The following is a 23671-nucleotide window of genomic DNA, read 5'->3' as shown; positions in this document are numbered from 1 at the left end:
ATTTTTTCATGAGGGTTATCATTTATGAAATTTATTGAATAAATAAATCCAGTTACGTTCTTAGCTGTATCAAGCAGCTGTTGCAAATTCCTGATTCACTATATCATAGATAGTTCGAAACACCTTTTCATATTTCTAAAATCATAAGACCACGAAAACATTAGGAGGGTAAAGTTATCTCGAAGATTAATAGTATCAATTAGCTGTCTCCAAACAGAACCAACCTAGAGACCATGCGGAATCAGACGTTAAAAACTTTCCAAGACTGGGTCCCGGCAAAAAAAAACCTTAGCCAAGACAGAGTCCTGACATTCACTGGGTGACAATAGCAGGAATTTCACTTTTAATGCTATCAGTTATCAGATTTTTTAAAATTTTTCAAATCTGTTCAGTACATCGATCAAAAGATAGTTTTTCATAAATAAAATGCCCCAATTAACCAAAGAAGGAGAGGAGTAGGCCTTGCCAAAGTCGGATGTCAAAAATTTTGGTGCCAAGTTTTTTTTTATTGAAAACTAGTTTTTCTATTAATTGAACAACATCCTAAACGGTTTATTCCAATGCGTGTCTCTCAATTTGTTTAGCTAGTGTAGTGAAGAATACGTTATTTTCCTTTGGGAGATTTTACTACAAGAAAGACTCTCGGAGCTCAAACGGACTTGACTATGAGCATAAAAGCTAAGTATTCAAATCGACTTAGTATTATTCTTTTTCAATGTTACCCTCTACATAATTGGTTACCCTCTACATAAAGGCTCCCTAATCAATACTTCAACACCTGCTGACAGATTCCGTTTGATGACTGTTAATAGCCATGTTAAACTGAACTGGATTCTCTCAAGTCATGTTTATGTGCATAAATTCAGAAATTCGCATTAAATGAAGCCGCATAACTCAGAGAATTAGGAAAAAGTTGTTGTTGCTTGCCAGATTCGAATTTTTTTTTTAAATCTATCTTAGACTTGGAAAGCTTTGAGATTTCCGAAGTCGAGTGTTTTTTTTTCATGTATACTTTTTTAGAGGTGCCTCAGGCGTCGGAATCCGCCGTTGTCGCTTTTCTGGAACTTGAAAAATTCAATTTTTTTTCAAGCAGACTAGGATTAAATAATCATATAATCAGACTAGGATGACAGGAATAGAACAGGTTTTCTAGGTTTTATTTCATATATATTGTTTGATATTTATTTATTGGATTTGATTTGAATAGTATTTTACAGAATGATATTTGTAAAATTGATAGACGGCGAATTCTCTTTACTTATACCGTTTTCGTTTTAGAACCTACACACGGGTGACTCTGACTCCGAGTAAAACGAACACGTGGTACGCGCCCTAAACAACAACTCATATAAAAAAGAAAAAATAAACAAACTCGCATGGATTCGTGGTGCGACCCGAGAAAATTTTCAGAGCGAAACTACGCGACTGAAGTCCGATCTAGAGCGACTCCAAGTTGCTGAAACAAACTAATCAAAAGTTGTTTTGGCGACTCTGGGTCAGCTCTCGAGCTGCTCTGATCAATAAACGAAAACGGTATTAATTTTTCTTCTGATGATAGCTCTCCAATTTTTACGGCTACTTCATAACTATTTGTATGGAATGACATCCACGTTGCTCATCCAATCGCTGTTGAATATGTTATCAATATCAACAATAACAACATTATTCACTGAAAACCGGAGCTTTCAGTGGATTCATCTATCTTGTAAATTTGATCGAGCTACTTGATCACTCTGCATAACTTAAACTACGATATCTGTGGACCTTTATTTAGTGACTTAAAATGACTTTTATAATTTATGGAATATGCCAGTAGAATGAATCAACTATATTGTCTAAATCCTATTCACTCAAGCTCAAGCTCAATAACATGCCCAGATTAACCAAAATAACCAATCAACCTACTTTTTCATGGAAATATTAAATTATCGAAGTACGCCCAAAAACTGTTAACCTAGTTAACCTAGACCTCTCTAAAAGATTTGATTTAATATGCAGAATAATTACTACATTTACCTCATCTGTCGCCTTCGGATGATTTCATTGTGTCATCAATATGAATCAATCGGTTGACATAATTCATATTCACTCACTTTTACGGTAGAAGTCGATTTCATTTGGAAAATCTAGTTCCGTGAAACAACACCTTTTACTTGAATTTAACACCTTTTTTACCGAAGTAAAATTTCCAGTATTTTCATATCGTATATTTATGGAATACTTCACTCGAGCATGAGTTTTATGATGTATTCGATCGCCTTGAATCTAAAGTTATACTAACAAATAAATTTCTCCCGTGATACTTGTGAAGTGCGCAGTTATATGTTCGGTCGCTAGTAACTAGTGTTGGATTAACAAACTACTCCTATCCCTAAAACAATCTACGTACGGGAGACTGGCCAGCGCCGATACAGTTCAGTGAATTCAGGAGTTATCTGGTTATCTTTTTATGCAATTTCAACTGATAACGTAGCTCTTCGGACAAAAAAAAATTATAGTTACGACTCGAGGAGACATTGGTTCGTTTTGCCTTTCTCCATATGATTTCTGGACAAATCGACGACACTTAACGATCCGGATTTAAAACAATATATGTGACATAACGAGCAAATCGCGCAACAGATTTCGATAAAGTTTGGCCTATTCAAAAGTTACTATTTAATCATGGATCGAATTCTTAAGGGTTATGGTGAACATTTTCGAAGGTGTAATCTTGTATGTTACGTAACCGACAAATCGCAGTTTTTCCAATACGCTAATTTTCTCGAACATGCCTGAACCGACCGGCAAATACTGGAGAATGCTTCAATTGTTTAGCATCCTAATCAATCGACTTGGAGCCTGAGGATCGAAAACGTGCAGCGCAAGTTCATCAGATTTGCATTGCGGTACCTTCCTTGGCGTGACCCGTTAAATCTACCACCGTATGATGCTCGCTGCAAGCGGAAACTCTTCTACGACGTCGTTGTATCCAACAGCCTGGATTTGTTGCAAAGCTTTTGAATGGAGAAGTCGACAGCCCTAATCTATTGTCATCGTTATGCATCCGAGTGCCATCCAGATCTCTGCGTCATGGATCCTTGCTCGTACCTCGCTTCCATCGTACTACCTTTGGACCTTATCCGCACCATCCGGAGAACCATCTTGCCGATTCATAATATTAAAAATAGTTCATCGTTATAATATAAGGTAATATTTCATGTAGACTACAGTCAGTGGGAATCAAACAATAATAATAAAATAAAAAACAAAATAAAATAAACAATTTCAAACATTGGAATAACTATTTGTAAAACGGAATTTCGAACAATCACGTATTCATTGAAATTCTTATGATCATCATGAACCGTGTTTCACCGGTTCTAGGCCGGTTCCGTCGATGAATGAAAGTGTATTTAGCGTCTGAATCACACTCAAAATTTTATGCACCACTTTTCAGCTATTTATCATTTTTATGAGAAATCATTAACTCTAAACTGATTTTACGAACACTCCTGCTTATGCTCGTTAATTGCAGACTATAGATTGATTGCTATTGATCCTAATCGGAACAAAACTAATCCTTTGGCCGTTAACGCTTATTCATTTGCTCTTAAACCAAGAAAGACACTCAGTTGTAAATGTTATAGGCAGTGATATTCGATTTTCGCGCGATGATGTCAGTGTTGAACCATCATAATAAGTTCAATAAATTAAACCCTTGAAGATATAAATTAAAGAGCTATGTATATTAATTGGAACTTAGCGTTGCTTCAACCTTGCACAAAGCAGCGGTTATTGGTATGTATTTTCATGGTTAAAAACTGCCATCTTAACAAGTTTGGCGAAACGATTCGTCGAAATGATGGTTCCTCAACGTTGGTAGGAAATCTGGAAAACTTTATTTTGCTTTGATTTATTGTGGTTCTCATTCAACAGAAGACTGTATAATTTAGTACTAGAATGAAAGCAGAATAGCCTTAATCTTCTCGTTTGTACGGCAGAACTCACTGGTTGATGGAGGGATCTAATTAAAATTCTAAGAATAAAAATGGTTGTAAATTTTACTGGCGGGACACTCATCCGAAGGTAACCAACCTTACAGCCAGCTGTCTGCTAATACTGATTATAACCACCAATCACCAATTCTACTGACTAGCGACTCGTTTGCTTAATAAGCTAAGCATGCTTTTCAACGGCTCTCGGTGTGTTTACAGCAATCCAAATGTGACAGTGATATAGCCGAGTATTAGCACTTTTATCTGAAAACGTCCCTTTTCTTTTACTCTCATTTCAGTATTCTCTGTTGCAGACGGTTGTGGAAGCTTGCCAAAAGAAAAGGCACTGCAAATTTCTTGCCTCGCCAAAAACTTTCGGTGGCGATCCCTGCCCGGGCCACAGGAAGTTCGTGGAAGTAGCTTATAAGTGTAGACCATGTAAGTAAGAATACGCTTTTCAGTTCCGTTCGGTTTCGGTTTGGCTCACTGCACTTGAATCCATAAATGGGAGACGAAATCGACAATAACACTTAAATTATACTGCTGGCTGCTGGACTGTCTTTCTACTTTTATTTCTTTCGTGTCCAGGGAAATTGACCGAGTTTTAATAGTAAGTTGGAATGTCACGAAAAAAACTTCTACTGTTGCTGCATAAAAATGCATGAACTACAAGGAATGCGAAAAGTTACCCTGAACATGAATATCGATTACAATTCATCGGCATGTATTCAATAACATCAAAGAAAAACAGATCTAATCACTCCCATTCCGAATCTATTGTAGGAAGTCGTTAAGAACAAGTTTATCTGGTAAGAAATGGAAAAATTCATTTTTCCAGGTTTTATATCAATTCGCTAACAACAAGCTCTTTAAACAATGATTGTAGTAGTTTTTGCGGCGGCTAAGTATTTAAAAAAGGATGTAGATCATTGTACACTGTGCGTGGAAATATGCTGGCGAAATATACTTGGAAGTAGGAGAAGGGAAAACATGTGCTCCGGTTTTATTCGTTATTCGCGGAGCAAGTATAAATCCAATAAATTGTACCGATCGCGTTATGAGATAAATATTATCTTTATTAATATCGTTCATTTTTGCCCGATTATACGGGTCATTGAAACGTCTCCACACCAGAACCGCAGTGTGGGCACGACAAATCAATTTTGCTCCCAGGCCCACTAAAACGTAAAAGAGGCCACACACACAGAAGTTTGAATTTCACGGGTGACCTAATTCCTCATACGATGCAATTCATAAAGACCTAATTTGACAAATGACTGAAAATTTCATTTGTTATGACTTCATGTTGGATTTGCATGAATTAATGGTTTCGACTGTTGCTTGCATTCGGCTAGCTAGTGCGACTGTAAGAATTTATATGCCACATTTACCAGTCAAGTATATGTGTGCTTCTGTGGCTCAGTCGATTAACGGACGTACTTTATGATCCAATAATTCTCAGATCAAGTCGCGGCGATCGCTATCAGAATTTATTATGTAATGAAAGGTATCAGTGCGAATAAAAGAGAAACTCTCATGACTCATGTTTGCCTATCTCGAACGTAGGACAACGGTTTTGAGGTAGTAAGCGACATTTCATTTCTGTCTTATCTACTAAGATTTAAAAGGTTACCATTTGATATATTCCTTCCGTTCATTCTAGCCTGCGCAGTTGACTGAGCAGCAAATATAGCAAGTGCATCATTTCGAAGCACACCGAAAAGTAAATAACGATAGTGAGAACTCTACACATCAACTCTTTTAAGGGCTATACTTGTCCACAAAAGAACTATTAGAACTACTCATCTGTTGAAATATGCAAATCGGAAGTGAGAATAAACATTTTAGTTCGCTTTTTTCCTTTTACGTGTATCTACCGATGTGTACATTCACATGATTTTTTCTTAGTATCAAGTTTTAAAAAAGCGGGGTGGAAATGTCAGAGAAATAACTAGATGACGTGAATACGAGTACATTTATAAGGGGAACCTACGAAAGCTATAAATTACAAGATTGTGTAGGGGACAAGACCAATTAAATCAAAAATGCAATGTTCATATTCATTCATAAACTGAAAAATTTACCACAAATCGTTTTTAGTCGTCTTGGATTTCTAAAATTTAAGGAATAATATGACATTTATTTCAATAATATAATTGTCAACCCCGTCTAGAAAATACAAATTGTATAGCGATTTTAAAGAATACCCACAAACCGAATTTCAGAATTATAAAATATAAATTGATATCCACTCACCAAGCGTGGACAAAAAGTACTTATAATTCCTTCAAAAATTCGAAAAAAAAATAGTTAAACGTTATTCACTTATATACTGATTATATTCACTTCATAAACTAGATATTTGAGTGGACGGCCAATTAAAAATTACTCATGGTTTATAAGCAAACATAGCTAGTGTTCTACTAACGAACAAAACATGTCATAAGCCTCAGTTCGCTTTCACATCTCATCCAAGTCAGTCGATAAAACAAAACCGCTTACGTTCGGGACGAAAGAAACCAAGTACAGTATTGTGTGGTGAACAATAGAACCACCTCGAAAATAAGTGAACCAAACGAGCAAAAGCTACCGCCAGTACGAAAGATAACAATTATTGTTGTCTTCAGGCAGTGCAAAATTCGACCTTCGATACAAGAACTTGAAGGTTTGCTTAAGGAGCAAATGCATCTTGACTTTAAACGTGTGCATTTACTTCAATGCAATAAGACAAATAATGTTTTTTACATCTAGTTTTATAAAGAGTTGGATGCAATTCAATTCGCAAAATACAATAACAATGTGCACTATGTGGAGCACGAGAACATTAAGTACAACATTCCAGTATGTATGGAAGATAGTGCTATAGAAGTGCGTGTGCATGATCTTCCCTCAAGCGTCATAGATCCTTATATTCGTAAAACTATGTCCCAATACGGAGAGATTCTCTTTATCAAAAAGGAAAAGTGGAAGAACTTTTTCCCCGGTATTCTAAATGGCGTACGTTTGTTACGCATGCGCTTGAAAAGGCCTATACCTTCTTATGTAACTTTCGGTCAGGATACATGAATCCCGTGCAAATCACTTGTTACCTATGACAATCAGATGGCCACATGTCAATATTGCCAAAAAACTGTTCATTAAGGTAAGCCATGTGATAAACTGGACAAGGAGACAACCACACCAAAGGACAACGGTGCTTCCTTCACACCAACCCCAAGCAACCCCAGTAATCCTGTGACAGTCACCAACAACAGTGAAGTATCCTCTTCAACGAAACCATCCAACGTAACCCCTGTAGAACAAAATACAACAGCTGCATCCAACCAAACCAGCAACTGCAAACAATGTACAACAAGGCGCATCTACAGCAACTAGCAACGAAATCAACAACAATACCACGGCAATGGATAACGAGACGAACCACAAACAAACTGCACCTCAATCCTCGCAAGAGGGAAATGGAAGCTCCTCTCCCCCTAGAAAAAGGGTGATAACGAGATCCAATACAAAAAAAAATTAGCTGAAAACTCAGCTCAATCGGCCACGTAAAGCTTGTACGCAAATAGGCCTGAATAAAAATATCTTTTATAAGAAAAAAATGTCATAAGCCTACTGCACTCAACCACAGAAAATAATAAAGTGTGTGCGATGATTCTTTCAATTCGTGCGGTTAAAAATTTTGCGCGCCCTACTTTGGTACTGAATTTTACCTCAATGCTAGTTCAAACCAACCATTTTCGAAAACTTCAATTTTGAATTATTAGTGGTTGTCTCTTACTACTGAAAATTTTATCATAAATTACTGACCATATTTCCGATTATATGGAGAAAGAATTATGTTGATGCGTTAAATACAACAAGAGATATTCGCGATCAAAGACTTATCACTCTCTCAGAGGGTGTATTTTGAAAAGGCGTCCCATAGTAAAGTAAGTCGTATTCAAAACTGGTTCTGACATCTCTGTGGAAAAGTGGTGGGATCTGTTTTGGAGGTTTTGACCACTGTTTTCGGAACGGGGAACGGGGAACGGGGAACCGGCAGAACCGCAAAAAAAATTTTGTCTATCAACTTACAAAACTATGTGGGATCGTGAAAAAATTGACATTTTAAACTAAGTTCATCAAAACCGGTTCAGATATCTCTGAGAAATTTGAGTGCATATTTTTGCAACTTCGGGCACATATCAATGTATTTAATGACTTCAATGAGAAAGTACGATTTTTCATCAATAATTGGGATAACCGAGGAATTTCCGAGGAATCAAGTGCATATTTTAGTCAGAGATGAACACATACTCACGTATACACAGACATTTAGCGATCTCGACGAACTAATTCTAGTGGTATATGGCAATCTGCCCTACGGGCCTCGATTCAAAAGTCAGTCTTTACAGTAATAGAAAATTCTTTCTGCATGAACAAGACCAAAATATGTGTATCGAGTCTAAATTGGAAGCTGAGCTCTCCCATTTCAGCTCTTTTTCAAAGAAGAGCGAATCTTTGAAAAGTAAACAAACCGAGTTTCTCTTTCCTACGAATACATATTTCAAAATCCTACAATTTTGTCTAAAAATGCGAATTCTACACAAATACAAAAATCTCAATCTTAAAACTCAAAGAACTATAAAGAGTGAAACTGTCATTCTATTTGTTTACATAAGTTTCGCCCTCCATGTTCCATGCCAAGATACAGGGCGATACTTCATTTGCTAGAAAGGTAGGGCGAAACTATTTATTTTCATTATTTTAGATGGTTTCCGAAATTTTTACTACTGGAAATAGTAAATGAGACGATAAAATTACTTGTAGATTTGTCCTAGTCGTGGAGACCGGAAAATTTCACGAAAAATGCTGGAGGGCGTAACTTTATTATTCACACAGGACGCATACAAGTAAACAAATAGAAAAAGGACGAAACTCTTTTCATATTGATTTATTCAGTAAATGTAGGAGGAAAATGGAAAAAATTGTTCATCGACATATCAAACATTGATCTGAGAATATACGATTATTTGTAAATATTAATTGAAATATTCATCGATGTTTTTCTCAATTTGTTGTTAATGTTGGCTTCGCCCTTTTTTGAAAAACGTTGAAATGTTGAACGTCGGTAATGTGTCCTATTAATGAATGCTGGAATCCTGCTCGATAGCAATCCTTTTTACAATATCATCTCTGTATATGCTTGACGTTTTTCAACCTCTAGTTTCCAAAATTGTTCATGGAAGAAGAAGAAAATTTACTTACTATACCTATAGCCATAATAAAACCAATATCATTAATCTCAAATATTATAGCAAAATGAATGAGAGTTTTAACGATTTAGTAATGAATATTCGAATTAACTAATTTGTTGTAATAACTCTTTTGATAAAAGCAGACAAATCAGCTAGCTCTTGCACTAGAATGATTTTTCTATTAGATATGATTGATGTTAGATTTTCCATTCCCAAATAACAGCTAATGTTTCAAGCAAGTATTCCAATTTTCGTGTCGAAATTCTCTTACCTAATGCTTTTTTTTATTTTGACCTAGAACCTACCTTCAATTATACAAAGTTATTAAAAAAAGTGCTTTTGCCTTCGCAGTTTCATATTTACAATCGTGCAATCCGATGCCAACCAGTTCGTGAAACGAAATCCATATCCAAGGGCCGCTTCCATGACGTCCAATCTAAATTCAAACATGTCTATTTTTGCCTTCGTTCCAATTTCAGATGAGTTCAGAAGCAAAATAGCCTGTGAAAACGATGTAATACAATTAATTTGCAACCCTTATTCGAGGATAGCCATCTACAGTGCTAGCTACGGGCGCACCGAGTACGAAAGCTTACAATGCTCACAGCCTCAAGGAGTGAAAGAAGAGAGTAAGTATAATTTGCCTTGTTATTTCTTCGGCTACAAATTGGTATTTGATTAAAAATATATTAACCGTAAAACATTGCGTAGCTCTTTGATAAAAATGTAATAACACAAACAATTGATCTAACATTGCTTTTCAATAATAATTGAATGCATATTGAATATACGCATACGAGTTTCCGAGCCGCGGATTTCAACCCTCACTTCATTAAACAAACTGTAAATTATGCCAGCTAAGAGTTTACTACTCTTCTCATCGCTTTATTGAGTTGGTGATATTCATAATTGAAGAGTGTTCGTTTATTCAAATGTAACCGACCGCCATTTATCCAATTTGTCGCTTGTATAACAGATAACAGAATCAATTAGAGGTGTAAATTTCTGGCTCGAACCGATCCTTGGCAAACCATCGACGATGGCACTTTAGTCACGACGACGCATGATTGTGCTGAGACCGGAGCTACCGTTTTCCACCACGCACTGTTCGTGGAAAAGCTCTCAGCTCAATGCCCGTGCACATCACATCACATACCGACCTATCATGCAATACATTTTAATGAGTTTATGAACTGACGGGCGTCTGTTATTTCAGCATGTCTTGCATCTTATGCCACCGAGACTGTTATGCAAAAATGCCACGGCAGGAGAAAATGCACGCTGTCAGCAGACAGCACAACTTTCGGCAAACCGTGTCGTCCTGACTCGAGGATGTATTTAAAAGTTGTTTACACATGTGGTTAGTATCATGTTAATTATATTTCCGCTGAGCTATTTTAATCTTTGCTATGATTTTCCACTATATCACCAAAGCACGATTATCGCACAAGTTTAAACTAAATTATTTTTCCATTATACCGTTTACTTCTATTTTGGTACACATCATTTGGCCTCTCTGCTCGTATGGAGCAGTACCCCGGAAAGTGCTCAAGGATCGTTTTGAAGCTGCACCGGAACCAGATGAACCGCTACAGAGTGACTTGGAGCAAGATCACGACGACCTGTACGATGAGGACCAATTTTTCCGTGAATCGGACGCTATTCCACCCGGTCCGGCACCGAAGCTACAAGGTGGACCATCCAATAATCGAGTGCTAGATATTCCAGGCTATGTGGCCACAAGTAGTACTCCACCGGTGCCACCGCGCTCGATACAAGATTTGGTGGAGGACGATGAGTTCTCTTTCGAGGGTGAGTAAAATTTATCTGAATCAATTATCCGCCGGCCAGCATCTATGCTGAAATTGCTTTACTGTATGAATAGTAACTGACTTTAACCTTAGCGTACAATTTTACTTCTGCACTCATCTTTTTGACCAGAAGAGAAACCACCGAGCCATATACTTCATCCTCTTACTTGCGTATGCAGAACTAAAAAAAATCTCGCCACTCGACAATATCGTTTGAGTATGCACAGATTAGCCATTAAAAACAAGCGATATTCGATATTATTTATCATCCTATATATTTTCAACCAACTATTATTAACGTTATTCTACTGATGGAAACAAATCAGAATAAGGAGACTTGTTTTTATTTAGATTAGGTTTTAACCTTATGTCATTAGCCTCTTGGGTTAGAAAAACTTTTTGACACTTTGTGTGGGATTGGAAATCAAACCAAAGTAGACTGCGTGAAAGGCGGAGGTCTAAGGAGGTCACGTTTACCGATGGTTTGAACTCTATTTAAAAAGCAAAACCTTGGTACTACATTCCTAATGTGGACTTCACAGCCGATTCATAGAGTTCAGAACCATTACATGGCTGGTGCTACGAACCTACTGTCACTAAGAATTCTTCCTGGGTATTTCTCCTATCTAGAGCAGACATTAAAACTCCTTGTTTTTCGTGTAAACAGATTGTCTATACAAAAATAATACATCTTAAATTCTTTTATTTTTCAAAGAAAAACTGAAAAGTTTTTGATCATGAATATATCTTGTTGTACGCATCAACATAATTTTTGCTACATGCCATGAGAAATATGATCAGAGTTTTATGACACAATTTTCAATTGTATGACATCTCAAATAATTCAAAATTAAACATTTCTGAAATGATTGGTATCAACGAGTATCAAAGTGGAAAACTCATGACGCGTGTTTGCCTTTCTCGTATTTTGAAAGCTCGTAGCTCAGTGATCTGTAGAAGGTTGTATATAATATAACTACCAATAGATTCGAAATTTTTCAACTTGAACGTATATTGCAACAACATTGAAGTGTTTCAATCAAGGATGGCTTTTATCGTCTCAAATAACGTTCACTGGCAACTCTTCACACGATTGAATCAGTGCCATCAAAGAGAAACGGAAATCATCGCAACAACAAAAACCCGGCATGGCTCATTTAACATAGAATCGACACCAGTGCGAGAGCGAATTCCTCTCGATGACATTTCTGAGAATCGAAGGTTAGCACGCTGCTGTGGGGATCCTCTCTGAAGCAACAAACGGTCGCTTATTCTCGTTTCGTGATCCGATTCTATACAGGCAGTTGATAATTGCGATAGAATCATTTTACTATTGCCGCTTATTCTAGCTATGTGCATATAACCTTTGCATAAGTTGTGTCTATATTCATATCAAAATTTTCAAATCGCACGTAATATTGTGTTATGATGGATATCTTTTGTTACAATAATTACATTAAATCGGAATTACATAATAATAATTTTAAAAAATGAAAGATACAAAGTCACTGAATTTCATTTGGATTCAACTTCCGGTTCTGGAATTACAATATATTATGCACGAAAAGTGTGAAAATAACATTATAACAATAACAAATAACTCAAAAAACTGAAAAAAATCATTTAAACTGGTTTAATTTACTTCAATCGCAAATCATATCGTTTTGTAGAACAAGCACATGTTTAAAAGATTAACGACGAATTTTAATTTCCCTTACGATGCACGACACCGCCACTACAACGGATGAAAAATCGGGGAACATGCACTGCGGCATACCAACAGACACGCGAATCTAATTCATATTGCTCGCAGGAACGCTCGGTGGATTACCAAGCTCGTTTCATCGTGCCATGAGTTCCGATCGCTTTTCTGGCTGGCTTTCAGCCAAATAAGAATCGTATTGTAAGGAAGTTTCATGAAAGCTAGTTTATGGAACTATTTCGTCTTTCATATGCCCGCAAAATAGCTGACCCGTTGAGCAATCGAGCCTATGTCTGTATGCATATTGTACAGCTTATCACAATAACTATGACATAAATTTGATTCAACATCCCAAATATATCCCTGGTCAGGAGTTTGAATGTGTCTGCTGCACTCTGCTGTGCGAAATCCAGCATTTCCGGTGGCATCTGTTGTTGTGCACAAATTCTCAAGCTCGCACCGACAGCTACGCTAGAGATGAAGAACGCACGTTTTCCGGTGGGTCAACGTAGATAGTGTTGACTTCCGGTGTTCGCTGTGATACGTGAATTTAATTTTCCGTATGAATTTCGTTCCACTTTACAATCTGTGCTAGGAAGTCATGGTGAACCGACCGTTGTAATGAGGCACTCACAGCCAAGTTAACGCAATTAATTTATTATTGACCTTAACATATCTGCGTTTTCCGTTTGAGGAACGTCCACCCTATCTTCAAAAATTGTACAACAAAACAGTGAAACTGGTCTTTCGCACCTGAATTCCGGTATTTTCGTAAGGTTTTCACATATTTGACACATCGGAATCGGAACGATCGTAGTAGGCATCAGCTCCGGACATGAAAAATTCTCGCTACCGTCAAATTTTTTCACAATTGGCTTTTTGTCATTTTAAGGAAAATTAAAAAATGTAATCTTTATGACTGTAAGTTTGTGCTAAGCGATAGTGAATTTTAGTTAGTATTTCATGTGGTTCGTATTGTGACTGGTTTATAAAACGTCCACATCATTAAAGATCTTCTATGTGTGCATTTAATGATGAACACCAACTTTTCATTCTTGATTCCAACTCAAACCAGGAGCGTATCGCTAAAAGCGAACCCTAGACCTCATATCTACACAAATCTCCAAATCGCCAATCTCCGCGACATCTATGAAATAAGTGATGAGCCGTCGTCCTTCCGGAAAGTATGTAAAGCATCAACATTTCCTCTCCTCATTATCCTCTATCCTTCCCTGTGAACGATGGAGATGATGGCGACCGGTTGTGCTGGCTATCATGCTGTTGAAATGTCCTGTTTGAGTTGGAACGGTATCAATTCACAATACTATTTCATCTGCAACTCTTATTTGTCCAGCAGCAGAAGTCATGATGATATCAGTATGCAATTCGCCATGATCACAACGCAACGCAACGCAATTAATTCCGATATATCCGAAATCGAATTTCGGAAACCTATACAGCCGAAGCGGCTTTGTTTGACCACCACCAACCAAAGCCAACAAATTCAAATAGTATTGAAGATTTCGTATCAATTTCGCATCGTCACATACAAGACAATTAGAAAAATTGATCATGCATACCATTACTGTATCATCCGACTTATTATAACTCATTACATCGAGCGCCTTGTACTCTAAACGGCTAACCCGGACACTGTGAATGCTACGATGTTCTAAATTTGCTTAGTGTACAATCACACCTTCTCTGAAACTTCACAATTTAAAGTGATGCAGGGGTGAGACTGTAAATTGAACCATGCACCAAGAAAAATCTGAATATGTCTATAATTCTGTGCAATTGGATTGGTTTCTATGTTGTGTTTCATCACATTTTGGGGGGATCAATTAACAAATAATTCATCCAAATAAAAGTAAGTTTCGGATTAAAGTCCCGTCTCTTAGAATTTTTTCTAAAATTTTCATTTCTGCTGTTTCGTTCAGCGGTTTCTTTACTCATTTTTCGTTGTATACTGATGAAATATTAGATTAGAATTTCACAATTCATATAAAGCGAATCATAAATTTTAAAGTAAGTAAGTATGAAATCAAGTAGTCGAAAAACAAAAATAAATAATGCTGATGGTTAAACAGTAACTAGGGGTTGGTATTGATATCCACCTCACAAGCATGCATATTACTGAACGATTTTTCAAAATGCTGTTCCTCGACCCTTGAATGAGAATCCGTATCGTTATTTAGGCATCTATTAAGACATATAGAGACATATTCAAGTGAAAAATCTTGTGGCTGAATTTCAGTTGGCTCTGATTTCGCAATTCCAGTTTCGATATTACAGGTTGAGGAATATGACAAATTTAAATTCAAGGGTGTATTTCTATAACGGTTTTAAGAAGTGAATTCCACAGAAATCCCGATCAACAGAGCATAACAGGATTCTATCAAAATTATATGTGATCTTAATATTTATATCTCAATATGTTATAAATTTGATTCCAAATCGGAAGCAAACATTCAGATTTTATTAATATTATAGCAAGTCCAGATATTATATTAAAAGCCGTTATATTTCTGCTAAAACTATACTAGAGAATTGAAAAAAAAAGTTCAAACACTTTTGTCGATCATATTTTTGACTTTCAACCCGAAAAATGCTATGCTTCAATAAAGAGCAGTAACAAATTTTTTTTCTAATTTCACATACCTGAAGATGCTTTTGAAAACAATAACTTGATGTTTGAATTTGAAATGACAGCCTAAATTTTAAACTTGAGAACGTTCCTAAGCAATTTCTATTTAAATTGTGTAAAGTTTATATTCAAATAAAAATTTTAAATTAAAAATAAATATTTTTCAAGATGATTTTGCGCTTTTTCTCTTATGAACAAAAAAAGGTAAGGCAAAAGCTTTAAAATTCGACTAATAAATTTTGGAAATAGTTATATAGCATTCGACTCAGTTCATTGAATCCGCAATGTTTCCTAAAAGATGATTTTGACAAGCTTGGAGTAAAATGAATATAATAATAATAATAATATTTATATCTCCTTATACTATAAATATGATTCCAAATCAAAAGAAAAAAGTATATATTGAAGGCAGTTATGTTTCAGGTAAAACTGTGCTAGAGAATTGAGAAAAAAAAGAGTTCAAACACTTTTGTCGATCATGTTTTTGACTTTCAACCCGAAAAATGCTATGCTCCAATCTTCACAGACCTGAAGATGCTTTTGAAAACAATAATTTGATAGTTGATTAAAATAGAGAACGTTCCTAAGTAATTCCTACTTAAATTGTGCAAAATTTTTTTTTCAAATATAGATTTAAAATTGAAAATAAATATTTTTCAATATGATTCTGCCATTTTTCTCTTACGAACAAAAAAAAGGAAAGGCAAAAGCTTTAAAACTCGACGAATAAATATTGTAAAAAGTGATATAGCATTCGACTCAGTTCATTGAATTCTGCAATGTTTTCTCGGATATGATTTTCACAAGCTTGGAGTCAAATGAATGCTTGAATTTTTCAATTTTATCGGTGAACGATTTTTGTTTCCGAAAACACAGAGTGATAAGTATTAAAAATTTCAAAACTTCTTCAAAAGTGACACTGCAAAAAACGAAAACCAAAATCTAAACTAAGCTCAATACTTTTTCGATTTATAGATCTTTTAGTTGCTGTTTGAAAATAACGTCTTCAGTTTTACCGGACCCCGGATTTACTGGAAATAGAGAAAAAAAATCCTAAAAAAATTCTTATCGATTTATCTTTAGTTCTTGCTGTACTTTATACTATGTTGATCTGATGATTTTTTACGTAGTTCTAAATAAACAACTTTGTTAATATTACTTTGAAAAATGTTCACTGGTGGCCCTGATGATATCATCATGGCCTAACACAAACTAAAGTAATATCGAATCACTTTCACAATTTTTGGATCAAAAATCAGTAAAATCGAAATGAGTTGGTTAGGTCATCAATTAATAAGATCTACAAATTGCCGATATCGCATTTTGCCCATTGTCATCTATATCATTGCATGAACATTTTTACGTTCATGAATCAGACAAAAACGATTTATCGCACCATAATACCTTCGATTTGAAAAGTTCAATCTATCCAAACATGATGAATTTAGGATATTCTTATATCGTAGTATTGTAATTACTTCCAATCCGGAACCTTGAGCTGGGATTCGATATTTGCAATGTAGAGTTTAAAGCAACCGACCCGCATCATGAGACTTTCCATTTGAATCATTTTTCTGCGAGTTAATCTAGGTAGATATCAAAGAATCAAACTGGAATGAAAGTTCAATTTTGATGGTTTTTGAACATTACTTGCGGGGCGTCGTCCCGGGTTGGCGGTTCAATGCATATGACGCTGGTCTTACAAGCCAGTTGTCGTATGTTCGAGTCCCGACCTGGAAGGATTCTTAGTGTCAGTAGGATCCATAGTACTAGCCATGCAATGATTCTGTACAATAAGAATCGGCTGCGAAGTCTGTTGAAACAGAAAGGCCAAATTCCACCAAAGGAATGTAATGCCAAGACTTTGCTTTTTGCGGGGCTTCTGGTTGCGGATATCGCAAACTGATGTGACTAATAGGCAATTGGTTGATCATCAATCATAAAAACTTGCTATTCGAATCGATGTTATATACACTTCTGATGTTCACTGTTTTTCAAACGAATTTATATTCTTATCTAAATTTACGATAATCGATTCAGCTATCGCCGAGAAAATTAAGTGCACATTTTAATCAAATATACACGCCAATCCACAAACATACACGTACAGATTCGAATGTTATTTGAAAGTCGACCCTCTTGGTACAAAGAAGAAAAAACTGAAAAACTATCATTCATTAAATTATTTTCTCAGATTCTATAAGGTAGTTTTGTTTCACAGAATTTAGTCATTTCCGTTCATTTACAACTATTCTTCAGTACCAAAAAAAAGCTTGCTCATAGTTCCCTTTGTCATTCATATGCCGGTTGGAAGAAAACGACGAGAGAGGTGGAGAGCGATAGATTATTTTTGTAACAATATGGACTTACACTAGTTATTATGTGATGCCAATATATCCGTGCAACCTCAGTTGGTTCTCATGCCCCGATGCAATCGTAGCGTATGTTGGCAACTCAAAATTTCCCGGTTCGGAACCAGTCGCTTAGCTGTGCATTACTTCTTTATGGCAAATCGAATCGCCTGAAGGTATGCAATTTCATCTTGGTCCGCGAAATCTATTTTTATATTTGCACGGTAAAATCTTTCCCCCCAAAACATGGGTAATAACAGCCGAAAAGTCATACTAAATTTGTAACAAATTTAGATAAAATATTGATATTTGCATATCAAGGTTTGTTACAATTTTGTTACCTAACGTAGGTGTTAAATTGAGTTATAATTTTTGTTATTTTAACTATTAACTAGGCCAAAATTATGACTAATTTAGATAGAAAAAACGAAACAATCCCAGATACAATTTTGTTCTCCCTTGTTGATCGGGATAGTAGTAAAATTATTTTAGCTTACAGATCTTGTTAGATGAGAGCCAAACAAACTCACTTCGGTCATACAGACTCTATATCCGACTCTGGAAGGAAGTAATGGTCAAAAACTCTCTATGGCCCTATGGCTTTTTACATAAATGGGGCTGGCTTCCAAATGGAACCAAACAACCAAAATTTTGAACGATCGCTACTTTCTTTTTCAGTTCAATCAGTCATCCTGATACTCATTATTAATGTAAAATAAATCATATTTACAGTACATAACTATCAGTTAGTGAAAAGTCGAAGAACATCAGAAGCATGAATCAACAAATTTTACTCCGTTCGCCTTAAATATGATTCAGACGGCCCGTCTCCTTCCGTCACTAATTTTGACAGTGACGAACCGTTTCAATCGTACTTCAATCTTGTATTCGTCGAAATTATACCAGGTACCGAAATATATGCAATCATATTTATAGCGTCATCCAAATGATCGGAATTTCGAAACTCGATTACTTTGTGTACAATTTTTGCTTGCATGCAATTATATTTACAGACTCCAGTGCTGTAAAATTTCATTTTCAAACGAATATTATTTGATGAAAATGAATCGAATATTATTTGATAAAAATGAAATTTGTGGCTATTCACGTTTTCATTTTTCATTCAATTAAATTTTGTTGCGATACTTAAATAAAGCTTCCAGAATTCCTCGTCAGTTGAATAATCGTACCTAGTCATTAGAGATGTTGGGGTAAGACTTTTTGTAAAACCCGAACACGGCCCGTTCCCGATGGAAAAAAAATGTTACCCGAGAATAGTTTTTATTGCAAACCCGTACCAGAAAAAAAATAAGAATCTTCACCCGTACCCGAAACAAATTCTAACACTCCGGATTCGAATATTCGAAACCCGAACCCGAACCGTACCCGTCAAAAATAAAGAAATCGTCACCCGTACCCGAGCCGATCCCAACAAACTTTTTTTTCTGAGCCCGAACCCGAAATTATCCTACTAGTCATTTGACGTTTCGCCTGCTTGAGAACCAAAATTCTCTCTGGCCAGAATTATAAAAAAGGGTGGCGTCTCTAATTTGAGCTTTCGATTATCACCAGCAAAATTAAACCGATAATTTTCGACATTTTGAAATGAATTGAGATGTGTTCCAAAGTGTTGAAAATGAAAACTGAAATAGGAGACCATTTTTTATATTTATTCTGTAATTGATATTCCAGTTACCATGACTGGTTTACCATTCATCAATTACTTTGAATCAATTCGAATGTTTACACAAATCTTATTTGAAAAGCGCTCGTTCATTGTATTGAACGGGAGAGATATTTTGATATTTCTCGATGTTTCACTTTAAAAAAAAAACGCTTAGCAAGAACTAAGACTCCTAATAGATAACTAGCTGCAAAAGATCAGTAAGGCAATAATTATTCACGTTCAGGACATAGTTGAATACATGTTCAGTATGCGCAATTTCTAGAACAATTCAGTGTTTCAAAAATAATTCACTGCATTGTTTTAAATATCTGGATGAGCATATCATCTTAAGTAATTAGCCGCATGACCGTAATCTCATTTGTATCCCACATAACCGATAATATTGCGCTTCTCAATATTTCTGGGTAAAAATGATATCATCTTATCAACATCAATAGTACCACACTTCCTTTCATTCTTAATTAGGAACTTCACAGCTACGCTGATTTTTTGTTAAGACTTTCCTGTATTCAATTCAGTGATATATTCGTCGTTGTGTGCGATTTCCATTCTTGAATTAATTTGAGTTTTCTCATAAAGAAAAGTTAAACAATCACTGTGAAAAATGACTTTGGAACCGATGCGGAGTGTTATATACCATTCGACTCAGTTCGTCAAGTACGCAAAATATCTATACGTATGTGTGTAAGTAAAGACTTTTCTCGTGGACGACTGCAACGATTTTCACAAACTTATGGCGTTTTTCATTGAAAAACACTGGCTTTGCTCTGGTTTTGCACTTTCGAGCAGAAATCGCAATGAAACACCGTCAGAATGTTGCATTTCTACTCGAAAGTGCAAAACCAGAGCAATCCACGCCTCCAGTATTTTTCAATGAAAAACGGCATTAAATTCAAATAAAAGGTTCTGGAGTTATAACCCTATGTACAAAAAAATAGGAACATATATCTTTTCTTGGATATAGCTGATCCGAGACTCCATAGCAAGCTCCTGAATTTCATTTTGGTCCGATTACCGGTTTCGGAGTTACAGGGTGACTAGTGTAAAAAAAAATTCAATTCCAAATTATTACCTCACTTTTCTTAGAGATGGCTGGACCGATTTCCATGAACTCATGTTCAATTGAAAGGTCTTTTGATTACATACGTAATTTCTGAATTTGTCACGGAGATGAGTGTCAAAAATTTTAAACCGTCATATAAAGCGCGCCGGTACGCACAAGCGCTGGTACGAAAGAAGAAAACACAACACCGCCTCAACGAACGGAACACACAGCCTGCGGCGATTGATTTCGTGCATGCGATAAAACGAAAACCGTTACAGAATTTTTTTTTGAAAACACATCCGAGTCCTTCAGCACCGAGCACACATTATCACAAATTTTAAACCATGTAGAAGAAACCATACGTGCAGGTGCAAGTACGAGTGTCTGTTACCGGTGAGTGATTGAACACGGTACTGAGGTTGTGATATATCATAGCCACATTACGAGAATTTCAATGCATTGAAGTTTATTTGAAAAGACATGAATCGAAATAGCATGCTTCACGAAGTACAGCCGGTAGTGCAGTAATATCGTGGATCACAAAGCATTTTCCATGCAGCTGATAAAACAAAATAATATCCTTTTCAGTTCTAATTTCATATACAAAAGTAGCATGAGAAATAAGCCAACCAACTGGAATGAAAACAAAGGTTATTAATCAATATTCATAATGGAAGTTTTAATTGATTTTATTGTTAGTGGGCATTGAAAATGTAACAAATTCCTTGAGACGAGCCAGTAAATTTTACTAGCGTGCAGGTTTTATTAGTATATAACCAAACAAACTCACTGTGGCTGAACCGATCTACGATTAGAATGAATACTTTATATTCTATTGAATGCGAAAAAAAAAAGGCAAAAAATCTCACCGTCATATAACTGACGAAACAAAACAGTACAAAACTTTCGAAACATATTTTAAAACTATTTCAACACGTAGGTCTGGCTGTTTGAAGGCCGAAAAAATTACTGTAACTGTGACAGTCTCTGGATTCTGGTTCCGGAAACAGTTAGTTAAAATCTCCAATGTGGAATATGAATCGATTTCTCGAGATATGTTAATGTCATAATAAGAAAGGCACCATTACAACACTAGGTGGATTAAAACAGGTTTTTGCCTTTCTCATATAGAAAGGTTATGTAATCACTTGAAAAACCGACTAGTGAAAATTGGCCCGGAGGGCCAAGTGTCATAATCCATTCGACTCAGTTCGTCGAGCTGAGCAATGTGTCTGTGTGTGTGTGTGTGTGTGTGTGTGTGTGTGTGTGTGTGTGTGTGTGTGTGCGTGTGTGCGTGTGTGTGTGTATGTGTCAAATAATCTCACTAGGTTTTCTCGGAGATGGCTGAACCGATTTTGACTTAGATTCAAATGAAAGGTCTCGTGGTCCCATACGGAATTCCTGAATTTTATCCGGATCCGACTTCCGATTCCGGAGTTACAGGGTAAAGTGTGTTTAATATTGTGTGTGTTGTATTGTAGTGGTCATATATACCAAAATGGATCTCACTCACTTTTTCAGCGATGGTTTGACCGATTTCCACAAACTTATGCCGTTTTTCATTGTTATAGGGTAAAGTGTGTTCAATATTGTACACCGTTACTTAAAATATTTTCGGATGCAACAAACATTTAAATCGTAATTTAGAGTGCGTACTAGTAGAGTTTGTGTGTCATGTCAGTTGGTGGCCGTACGGACTTTGATTATACCGGTTCTCGGGTTCCGGTGCCGGAAGTGCATATAATAGTGAACCCACTTCGTTTTCTTAGGGATGACTTACGCAATCAAAACACTGTTTTATTCTGTATGTTATGCACAAACAATCTCTTTCAAAATCGAAGAGAAAAATTTTGAATAGAATACCAAAATATTATATGTACATGGGAAAGGTATCATTGCACCACTAGGTGGATTAAAACAGGTTTTTCTAAATTACTCTTGCTTCGATAAACGGAGCTGCGTAACATCAACATCGGAACTATGTTCAGTAATGTATGAGTTTCCAGTGGTATGAGAAAACTGTGTATGTGTGTGCACCTTACTACACTTCTTCTATCCGTTTAATCCAAATACCGTGGCAGGAAGTTGGTTCAGCAAAAATACATTGTAATTTCATCGCAAGTTTCGCCTGAATGTTCCGGAAAAAGAAGATCGACATTAATTTAAGAGAGGAGGTTGAGTAAATCAACTTTGCAAAAATGGCTGATAATGTTTATTTATTCCCCGAGAGTTTCAAAAAGATTCGAGTTGAAACGAATTTCCAGAAATAATTTTTTAATTGTTTTTATCATTCAAGTACAGTCTAGATTACGAGAAACAACTAGTAGAATTAAATCTTTGTTTGATAAAGTATTCAACTAAGACACTCAACCAATGAAACTATTTTTTGGTTGGCAGGATACTACTTCACAACCACCTTGGAGTAGTGGCAGTTGGCCAAATCGTACCAAACGTTGACTTTGCTGCTACGCTTGCGGATTGACGACAATACACGCTTTTTTAGGCATGTTTCGATTTAAACTTTGGATGTCGTCGTCGAGGATATGATATCCGTTTTCAGGCTGCAACTGCAAATAGCTTGCCAAGCCATGGCCATTTTTGAGAATTTGTCGCAAACCCGCACATTCCCACGCCCAGCCGCGATGTTTAACTTTTGAACATGAAGCTGCTTAAAATCGAATTGTTTATACAGTTTTCGTTTTTGAACCTACACGCGGGCGACTCTGACTCCGAGTAAAACGAACACGTGGTACGCGCTCTACACAACAACTCATAAAAAAAAAGAAAAAATAAACAAACTCGCATGGATGCGTGGTGCGACCCGAGAAAATTTTCAGAGCGAAACTAAGTGATTGGAGTCCTATCTTGAGCGACCCCAGGATGCTAAAACAAACATATCAAAAGTTGTTTGGGCGATTCTGGGTCAGCTCTCGGGCTGCTCTGATGAATAAACGAAAACGGCATTAGTCATCGATCAAAGTGCAGCTCTTGTATTTCGTCAAAACACGATCGTACAAAAGCTTTGCACGCTTTTGGGTCACGGGATTCTGCTTCATGTTTACGGTTTGGATGTTTACTGGCTATGTACGACTTGTATTTTTCTTTAGCAAGAAGGTTCCGCACCGTTCGATAGTTAGCGTTGTACCTTCTCCGGATTTTCCAGTTGTTTAGGCACTTTTTTCTTTCGTATGCCAAATGACGTTATTTGACATTA

General features: G+C 36.2%; 1 protein-coding gene across 4 annotated transcripts in view; it reads left to right on the top strand.

The window, feature by feature from the left end:
* The window catches only part of LOC131431153 (protein eva-1), a 443272-nt gene that overhangs the window by 407229 nt on the left and 12372 nt on the right, over window positions 1-23671 (top strand). For all 4 annotated transcript variants that reach the window (XM_058596696.1, XM_058596693.1, XM_058596694.1 and 1 more), the window contains exons 5-8: window positions 4277-4415; window positions 9694-9843; window positions 10431-10574; window positions 10748-11026. In XM_058596696.1, coding sequence (XP_058452679.1) covers window positions 4277-4415; window positions 9694-9843; window positions 10431-10574; window positions 10748-11026 — 712 coding nt within the window. The remainder of the gene's footprint in view (window positions 1-4276; window positions 4416-9693; window positions 9844-10430; window positions 10575-10747; window positions 11027-23671) is intronic.

This window comes from Malaya genurostris, chromosome 2 (assembly GCF_030247185.1).
Source record: "Malaya genurostris strain Urasoe2022 chromosome 2, Malgen_1.1, whole genome shotgun sequence".
In the NCBI taxonomy this organism is placed as follows: domain Eukaryota; kingdom Metazoa; phylum Arthropoda; class Insecta; order Diptera; family Culicidae; genus Malaya; species Malaya genurostris.
This window is presented reverse-complemented; position numbering and strand designations above follow the sequence as displayed.